The following is a 9,866-nucleotide window of genomic DNA, read 5'->3' as shown; positions in this document are numbered from 1 at the left end:
AGATCCCCTCCGACTGTTACAGCTCAACTTTCAACAGCACCTTCTTGGCCGGAGTGGATTGCTGGAGATCCATGAGATTTAATATTCAAACGACTCGACTCGACTCCCCATGCTTTTTGAGGAGAGAGAGAGAAGAAGGAAAGAGGTCACTGTTGGCCTCTTTTCCGGCAGAAGGTTCCAAAACCCGCTCATCGACCACCTTCAATTCCACAACCCACTTTTTCCCTCCACCACCAAGCAGTTTTCCAACAATAATTCCAAAGTCGTCCCAAGCTAGCCGATAGATCGCTGCCCCACTCCGTCGTCTTTTGCACGGAGGCAGTAAGAGTGCGAATCCCCGATGGTATGGGCATGGGTTTGGATGGATTTGGAGGGCTCTGGCCTCCCAAAGACAGACGAAACCAGTAAATGCGGGCAAAAAAAGGATTTGTTGTGTTTTAATGCAGCGCTACGAGGGGCTCGGCGCCCCAACCGCCGTAGCAGCAGAAGGCAAAGAGACAGAGACAGAGACAGATTGATGCATCATGCGGTCGAATGGGCAAATGGTTGTCTTGGGTCGCGGTGTACTGAACCCTGGATCATTGTTGCCTCTTTTCTTTCTGTCGCTTGTCTGTCATGACCCTGCTCGCTGATGACTTGCCATCTTGAGAGGATGATCATTGATTAGAAAGATTTGATGTACAATTGTTGGTTTAAAAAAAGAAGTACAATTAAGCAAGTACTGTGCATGTCCAGTGTTCATCCTACTCTACATGGTATACCGTCTGTGATCTTCCACGAGAAAGAGAAAAAAAACAAAAAAAAATAAAGGAAAAAAAGAGGGTTAACTGTTCACAACTACTAGTAGATAGACAACTACTATCTAATACCAGTAACTAGTATTAATTTAGTCGGGTTTAGTGGTGTGCTTTTCTTCCCCCATCCTTGACATGCCCCACTGACCACCACCCCAATTGACCCAATCAGGCATAAGCAGTCACACCCCCTGAAGCAGCGCCCCCCCGTTTATCCTAACAATAATCTACCGACTATTTGTGAGACTAAGTGTAGTTTATCCCAGATCTTCCCCCGAAACTGAATAAGAAGCGGTCTATCTCCATCCGGGAAACGGATATCCATCAGTTCCGGGATAAAGGTGAAAGATGGATGGGGAGAAGACAAGAGAAGAAAAAAAATGGATGCTTCCACCCCGACAGGCCAGCAATGAATCTCTCGTCATGCCGTCTTGGGACAAAGCCGGGATCCACCCCAAATCCACTTGCAGCCAAAAAACCTAAAAGTCAAATCCCCATCTTCGGCTCCTGGCCCTTTGCCTATCGCGGCTTAGTGCTAGGCCTCCATGAACCCTGCTTTTGCTGTTTTGGGTAACTCAGATTCTTGGGGGCCTATCGGTCTTCTCATTGGCCTGCTTTCTTCCCGCCTTGCCGGATCTGGCATAAGGGGTGCGGGCCCGTGACTCTCCCGCCGCCCGAGGCTGCCTCAGGCCTGATTCGATGGTTCGTTCCTTCACCCAACTGTTACTTTGGGAGCTAACGCTACTGTACACCTACACGACGACTCTTACTAGACAGCTAGTGTCTCAATCCCTCCTTCTTCTCCGTCCACGCTGTGTCTCTGTTGTTGCATGGCATCCGTGTCTCACATCTCCGAATATCTCCTTCGGCTCCGCAATCATGAGATGTTGGACCCGATGATGTCAGCCAAAACCCCAATCCTCTCATAGCTAGCTAGCTAGCTAGCTATGGTTCGTTAACGATCATCCTGAATCACTCAATCCATCAAGAGCCAATACCCCGCTGAAGAGGGGAAAGCCGTTGGCTCTAACGTCACGGAGGAGTTACTGACCTACCCGCTTGTCATTTTGCTCTTTCACAAGAAGCTCGATGGAATCGGGCACGGTGGCACCATGGCGTACTTTCCGTGGATGATGGACCCCGGCTGCGACAAAGCCTCTTCCGCAGCCTCTCCCACACACACCCACACCCACGCCCACGCCTCCCACGCCTTCCAGCAGCATCACACATAGGCATCCCACCAATCGTCCGTGACGTTGCCCTCGCTGCCCAATGATCAAGCTCAGCCCACAGTGCGAGGTGCATGCATCCTACAGCTAGCCATACTCCGGACTAAAAGCCCGACCGTTCCGCCCGGCGCTTTTCCACCAACATTGCGCGTGTGAGTAATCCTCGAGCGTCAGCTGGAATGGACCAGGGCTAGCTAGAATCGAGATACTACTATACTAGTTCCCTCTACATCTCGGCCGGCGGAAGGTAACCGGCCTCACCGTTGGGTACCGCGATCAAAAGGCGGCCAGTGGGTCCACCTGATTCTTGCCGGGGGATTGGATTTACCCTAATCGTGCCGACGGGACAATCGAAGTCGGTCCAGAAGGAACGACCACTGTTGGGGCCAAGGTCCTCGAACAGCGGGCCTGGCTGAAGCCACGGGTGGATTCCAGATCACAGACCTCTTCGCTGAATCTTCTGGTAGATTTCTCCATGCGCCCAGATGCGCCTGGGGGGCCGGCCGCTTTGACTCGAATAGGCATGGCGTCAGAAAAAGTCGCGCGCGTTGGATATCGGATTGGACCATACCGGTGTGTTGGAGCTGCTGATTAGCCAGCACATCAGATACACCGTCTCCGCAAATCCTTCTCTTCCTGCAAGACGTCATCGTCATTCCCGACTGGGAAAATGCAGGTCTTGCTTATATATGAATCCCTCCATCTCGCAACTCATCTGTCATCCTGGGCCACTCGGTGATAAACGAACTGGCCACTCTGCATTAGCAACGATGGGGCATGGTGCCATGAGCCCGTTGGACCTGGCTGTCTATCCGGGACGCTCGTTCCATGCTTGACGGCTTAGCATCGTCTCGAGCCCACAGCTGCAGCGCATAGGACTGGATGTTAGGGCGCTTGATAAGGCGTCAGCATATTGATTCGCCCAGAATCTTGGACATGCTCGGTTAGAGAGTGGACATGTTGGAATTCTCGTCAGACCACTTGGGTCAGCTGGGCCGGAGATACGCCGAGCCGAAGAGCCGGATGTGTACAGATGTGTGCAACTTGGGAGGTTACTACGTTTACTTCTCGACTGGCACAGCATACGGAGTCGCCGTGATGAGATGAAATGATGCTTTGCCCATAGTGGGGCTTCGGTCTGTCTGAAGAACGGACAGAAGCTGTCGACAATTACGAGGCAAAAGGTCCGAGCTTGAGGGAATTGTACGTCTGCATCCGAATGCATCCGCTGATGGTTTTTCTCCTGCAGTTTGTTGCGTTATAGAGTGACTCCAGATTCGCCCCATCTCAAATCCAACCGGAAACCTGGCAGTTGCTCTTCAACTACGAGGTTGGAGGTCTAAGACCAGGTTCCAATCACCAGAGTTGTTGATAAAATGCGAACAGATTTCTACTATGTAGATTTTGACACACGATACTACACTACTAAACTTGCTATTACACTGCTTGCCTGACAGCATGGTAGAATTGCATCTGCAATGCAGGTCGTGCTCAACAATCACAATACTGTCATTTTACTTGCTAACCAGATAGTCTTATCAGCCAACCATATTGAACAGCAACATGAGCGTATTACGTCTCGACCTACCATCCGCAGGCGTCTCTCTAACTATGTAGCATATCCCATCTGTTCAAGATACACGTGTAAGCTCAAGCTTCAACTTATCTAAGACACAGATCCTACATAACGAGCTTGCTGCCATTTCTGGACCAATTGTCTTCGATTCCACAACTACCCATGCCCTTTGCTAACCGTGACCTGACCGGACATTCATCCATCCTTTAATTACTTGCTTTGCTACCATTACCACCTCGGAAACCTTTACTCATTACGGTGAATCCAATGGCGACCGAACGCGCTATCTAGACCCTATCAAACCTCACTCATTTGCATCCCATCACCTATCTAGTCTCGCACCCAACCTTACGACGATAGTATACTTCAATCAAAATCACACTCATATTCAGCCCCTCTAGTAATAATCATCTCTACACAATAAATCACATTAGAATACAGAAATCACACATTGTGCGTATAGCGTGTAAAAAAGGTTAACACACTAATACGATGTTAAAAAGAATTTACCTGAATTAATACCATGCAGAGTATATCTTGGCCTTGGTGGTGATTGACTTTGATGTGACTACTAGTCGTAACCTAAGAGAATTGAGGAGGAGGAGGGGGATTCATTATACACTTTTACTATCAGGTGTTTTTCGTCTCTCGGCACCCTTAGGTTCTTACTCGATTCCTACTAGTATTTCTAATGATGTAGTAATACTATTAATACTAAAACAAGTCATACCTTTTGTATCTCTACGATAATACTACTTATCTCAATTGCTCCAAATATATATATAGCATTTCAAGAAATGGACACAAGTATAAGATCTTGAGTTAATTTGCAGAAGATCTCACTAATATTGACTCCATACTAGTGTAGCCCGAGAGTTAGTAATAGTAACTAGCAGTATGATGGTAGGAGATTATCGTAGACAATCAGTAAATATATATATAAGTAACCACGGACTGCTTAATCCCAACTACAATTTGAATACCTTAAGTAGTAAAATTGAACAGAAATATTATCAATACAGATGTTTCATACATGATACAAAACTTTTATGCAGCTAATTCCAAAGCCTTTTTGATAATGATATTATTGCCAGCCAACCTAGTAGTTGTTGGCTTTCTATGTCATTTAAAAAGGATAAATACTAAACCCACGTTGTACTAGTTGGTATTGCGTTTTCATTGAATGTTAATTCGATATTCTGCTGTGATATATATATCCGGTATCTGGAAAAGTAAATAATAAGAGAGTACGTTGCGTTGTGCCTACTGGTCTACTACCATTTCTGCCTCTGATTGTGGGTGTTATGTGTAACACTATCCCGATCTAAGTACATCCCATCATTAATATAAGTCGCAGGAGATGCAGATAATTTTACATTTACTCATCACAACTGAGCAAGTTAGGAATGATGCATGGATCTATTCTCTCTATCACTGCAAATCTAAAACTCAATTAAAACTATTTACAAATGCACGCAGAATGCAATATATATGCCAACCCCATCAAGCAATCAACCCACCCCACTGATCCGCCCCCTGCAGGGCCATCAACGCAAAGTGACTCCCCAGCGCCGGCCTTGCACGGAAAGCAAAGTACTCACCAGCCTCACCAGTAGTGCTATCGTTTACCCAGTACCGGTCCGAGAAGGGTACATCGTTGAGTCCATTAGCGATGTAGGCATGGATATCGGAGATGAACATGTCTCTTGCTTCGTCGGTGACTGTTACCGCTACGAACCCCTGCCAGTTGGTTTGGCCCCAGTCGAGGTTAGCGTCGAGGGCTACGCCCGCTGGTTTGCGGACGGTAGGGTAGAAGGCGGTGGTGGCATTGTAGGCTTCGTCCGGGAAGAGGTCCAGGGAGAATAGGACGTCCGCGTAGTGGTTGTAAGCGAGGAACCAGGAGTCGCTTCCGTACTGAATCGTGAAATAGGTGCCGTTGGGGTCTGTGCCTAGCCGGCCGTTATAGAGGGCGTCGGCGATGGATTTGCCTGCGTCGGTGTAGTTTTGCTGTGAGGTCAGGTGGCCGTAGGAGGCTAGGCCGCTGGCTGCTTTCATGGCGAGGTTGGTTTGGTTGGCGATCTTGCCTAGGGCGTCGTTGAGGGAGAGTTGTGCGTCGGGATATTTGCCGTAGGTGTTGAGGTATTGTGCGTATTTTTGAAGAAGGGGAGAGTATGTGCTTGTGATGTTGGTCCTGTTGGTTGCGCTTTCGTAGGCGTAGGTCATGATGAGGATGTTCCCGCTTTCTTCGACGGGCATGAACTCGCCTTTGGGGCTGTGGCCGGTGGCGTTTGGGTAGTCCATCCCGATGTCGTGTACGGCAAAGTCGTAGGTGTAGTTGGTTTTGGCCATGTACTCGAAAACGGGTTTCAGGAGGAGTCGGATGTGGTCGGAGTTGAGGACGTAGAAGACCGGGAATGATGCGTAGATGACATCGACGGTGTTGATGTTGCCATCACTGGAGATCTCTTTGATGAAGGCCATGGTGTCGTTGGTGTCTAATGTATCATTCGGGATTGTGAGTTCCATGCCACCGTAGATTTGGCGAAGAGACAGTGCAAGTATATCGGAGTAGTTGGTGCCATATGATGACTCTCCACTTTTCTGGATGAATTTGTCCATAGTGATCGACTCATTCAGTGCATCCAAGTAATCATCAAGGAAATGTGAGACGGCGGACGCAGTATTTGGATAATCTGCTCGGTAGTATCCAGTTTGCGTACTACCGAGGTAATCAATGGTCTGCTCGCGCACATGGCCTATCGCGAAAGTAATTGAACTATTCTTTGCACTAGATCCCAGCTCATGCGCAAATGCTACAACACCATCAGATGTCCAATTTGCGTATGAGTTGCTCAGAGATCCATTGGCCACAAACTGAGAACGCATAGCAGATAACGGCCCCGAAGCAGAAGACAGGACGCTTCCATTTGTAGCCCGCGTGGCGTAAACCGTCTCGCCCCACAGCGCTTGTTCTTGAGCATTTTGCGAAAACAAGGCCTCTTCCACGGGACTCAGCTGAAACACTGAGGTACTGTTAGTTTCTGAGAAAGCCCAAGTCGCGTTCTTCGGTTGACCAGTCCAGGACGAATCGATGTCTGAATAGATCTGAACGGAGTCATTGCTCGATACCCCATTAACTGATATCGTGAGATACGAAAAGGGCAGTGACTGGCGTAGATAGTTTGTCGGGGAGACAGGCGAAAAGAAGTCGAGGGTGAAATTCTTCGACCCGGCTGTCAGCAGAAAAGTGCTGTGCGTCGAGGTGAAATTGCCATCTCTGACAGTAGCAGCCTCGATGCCTTCCAACTTCTTGGAGACTCCGAAAAGACTGTATGCCTGTCCATCTACGCGAGCAATGACAGACCATGTGAGGTTATTTCCAAACCAAAATTGAGGAGAGCTAGAGGGAAGACTAGAGGCCTGATTTCCGGGAAGCCAAGCTGTATACGTCAGTATACAATTGATTCTACACAATGTAGGCAATGCAAATCAGGACTGTAGTCCAGAGTAGAGGTAGACTAACAAGACAGATAGGGGCTGCGAACAGCAAGGGGGTAAGCCGGAGGCAGGATGGGAGCAAAGGAGGCAGACACGACAATTTGCAGAAGAGCGCATCCCCAGACCCATTGGAGATATGAAACCCCAAAGCACCTCATGGTCTGCAGGAAGAGAGGCAGAAAGAGATGGTGTATGTGTTACACAATAATGTCGCCGCTCACCCGTGGCAGCACGCTGAGCCTCCAGGGCATACGGCATTCAAGTACCCCGTCCCCATCATCATCGCCTGCGGCACAATTTGATTCAGGTACATACTTTTGCTGGAAACAGTGGGTCACAATATTTGTCGTTCTGATAGGCTTGGAATCTAGCACAAGAGTGATGGAGGAACTGGTAGCAAGTATGGCTATTCGTTCTCGTCCATAGTTCGGGATGTAAAAGCAGCTGCCCAGCCAGGCGGCGACCAATCGCGGCCCCGGACCTAGAACTTACCCCTGGGTCATGAATTTCATTATTCAGCCCTGAGACGGGCCCGGCAGATCGAATCTTTCAGATCGTAGATCATCCTCGACGTTTCTTGTCAGTTTGTCGCCGTCCTCGGCTCGTTCTAGGCCGGCCCCGGGCTCTCACATTCTTCAATCAAAGGTTACTACCCCCGCATTCCAGATGTTCACAACCCAGCTTCAATCCTGTTTCCAGGCCAGGTCACTCAGCGAAGTACACTTCCTCTGCCGAGTTTTCCCTCGCGAGTTGGCAGACCCTTGAGATGGTTTTCCATGGCTGATCGTGGGGCTCCCGGGTCGGGCTCATCGTTGGGTCGTCCCTGAATCCACGATCTACCCATCCTCGGAAAAGACATGCGGGAGATAAATCTTCTTAAAAAGGCCCAGGGCTGCATTCAAAGGAGGCCCAGGGACACATTCAGGGCAAGATATGGTCGGTTAGTGACTGAGCTGCAGAGGAGCCTGTAATTCTGCCGAGGTTCTTCCTCAGAAGAAAACCTTGTCTTCTGCACCGGCACGCGGGCACGTGTGATCCTCTGTTATGCTTAAGTTTGTGAGATAGCATCCCTGCAGACTCTCGTTAGCACCAAAGCTTATCCCGCAGCTTTATCGTCCGCCTTCCTTTCCGAGGGTTGGAAACTCCTGTTGACGCCCTTTCATCCTTGCGCAACAATGGAACCCCCTGGCACTGCTGATGAAGCCAAGTAATTACCACCATGGAACCGCCTGAATGTGGCTACAATCCCTTGGTATCAGACTTGGGGGAGTTTCGGGGGACCTTTGTCACCGCAGGATTGGTCTGGCCCCAGCCCTGGATACATACGATCCCTTGCCTGTGACACCACCAGGGAATGTATACGGAATATGGGTATAATGAAGCGACCGAAGGGCATACCACATACTGGACAATTTCATCAGGGACCATCGGATAGCTGCAGACCGGCATGGACATTCCTTGTTGCTGAATCCATCGCGTTGCAGGAGTCAGTGACTTCATTCTTAGTCACGGTGTAACCATGTCCGACAAACCGGTTGATGCCATCAGTCAAAGAGGCTCTGATCTTCGTAGTCGCTATTTGAGTTTCTATTTAGGTGAGAGCTTATGCAGATCCGGGCAGAAGGGGACGATGACAGGCTGTCCCTCCAGGAAAGTACATGCATATAGTTGAGTTAATTAGTAGTTGTTAGTGTTACCATGTGTCACACGGGTAAGGCGTAACGATCTTCCAGACGCCTGCCTTCTATGGATTCTCTTGCAGGTGACTTTTAACTGTTTGATTGAGCAACGCGCCTGTGCGCGAAAACTGGTTTTGATGACCAAGAAGTAATATTCAATTGTTCATTACTCTACTGTGTACTCCGTACTCAGTGTGGTTTAAACCACAGAAAATTTGAAGACCTTCTGGGTCTAGTCACTTATGCCCAAATGTTCATAAAATTGTGAAAATTCGCGGTGGCCATGACTCTCTTCTATGTGTAGTATCTCACTCGATCCGAGTATTTGTAATTGCTCACAAAACATGCGATGCAAGCGAGACGGAGCATGACCGGCCGGCAGTACTGCGGATAAATCAACCGCATCCCCATACAGTAAGAGCAGTGAGTGTACGTAGTGGCAAGTGGCCGGGTACCAATGCAGCGCCTATTTACCGATCCACCGGTGGTGCCCGCGCCCGATGGAATTGTTGGATTTTTATTTAGAGTACTGACTTAGCGAGGGCCTTTTTTTCCCATTTTCTCCGGCAGCGCATTGGTGCAACAGCCACGGTGATCATCCGTCTACGGGCGATTGGTCTGCTCTCCCCTCCAATCACCATCCCACCTCCCCTGAGTCAGGGAATGTAAGATAAGTGAGATCTAAATCTATTATTGGTTGAAGGTAAAGTCTCCAGAGGGAAAAAGAGATCGGAAGTCTTACACACTTCAGCTCCCGGCGGCACAAAGTGGATGGTGCACCGGTGGGATTTTTCCTTGCCGATGGGGTCCGTCTTGACTGAAAACGGAACGGTTGGAGTTTGATTTCCTGCCGCCTAAACCTGGAACGGCGACCACAGCCTTCAATCCGACCCAATACTAGGGATCCAGGCAGTGGATTGGTTGAAACATGAGCAACTGCTCCACAACTGTGCACACCTTGGCCGGGGTGGGTTGCCGTAGTTGGCCAATCCCTGTAGAGGAGACTCCAGCTGGCTGCATCTCTTTTTCGTTGCATTTATGTGCTCGACCCACTCCTGCGGTGACAGCAAAGGCCTGCTGCATGAAAATG

The 9,866-nt window shown here is 49.1% G+C and overlaps 3 protein-coding genes across 3 annotated transcripts; all 3 read right to left on the bottom strand.

Moving 5' to 3' along the window:
- Positions 1 to 85: 85 nt before the first annotated feature.
- An01g06320 (uncharacterized protein) lies at positions 86 to 2,810 on the bottom strand (the record flags this gene model as incomplete). Its single annotated transcript, XM_059748677.1, has 12 exons — positions 86 to 382; positions 473 to 610; positions 943 to 985; positions 1,189 to 1,257; positions 1,346 to 1,474; positions 1,565 to 1,637; positions 1,846 to 1,962; positions 2,003 to 2,119; positions 2,276 to 2,417; positions 2,468 to 2,514; positions 2,595 to 2,685; positions 2,772 to 2,810. 12 exons carry the CDS (start codon positions 2,808 to 2,810, stop codon positions 86 to 88), a joined length of 1,302 nt encoding a protein of 433 aa, XP_059599551.1.
- Positions 2,811 to 5,102: 2,292 nt separating this feature from the next.
- Positions 5,103 to 7,255, bottom strand: An01g06310 (uncharacterized protein; the record flags this gene model as incomplete). Its single annotated transcript, XM_001389018.3, has 2 exons — positions 5,103 to 7,039; positions 7,123 to 7,255. 2 exons carry the CDS (start codon positions 7,253 to 7,255, stop codon positions 5,103 to 5,105), a joined length of 2,070 nt encoding a protein of 689 aa, XP_001389055.1.
- Positions 7,256 to 7,400: 145 nt separating this feature from the next.
- On the bottom strand, positions 7,401 to 7,956 carry An01g06300 (hypothetical protein; the record flags this gene model as incomplete). Its single annotated transcript, XM_059748665.1, has 2 exons — positions 7,401 to 7,643; positions 7,819 to 7,956. The coding sequence occupies 2 exons, from the start codon at positions 7,954 to 7,956 to the stop codon at positions 7,401 to 7,403; spliced, it is 381 nt and encodes a 126-aa protein (XP_059599550.1).
- Positions 7,957 to 9,866: the final 1,910 nt, after the last annotated feature.

This window comes from Aspergillus niger (assembly GCF_000002855.4).
Source record: "Aspergillus niger supercontig An01".
NCBI classification, from domain to species: domain Eukaryota; kingdom Fungi; phylum Ascomycota; class Eurotiomycetes; order Eurotiales; family Aspergillaceae; genus Aspergillus; species Aspergillus niger.
Note: the sequence above shows the minus strand (reverse complement) of the source record. Positions and strands in the feature narration are given on the sequence as shown.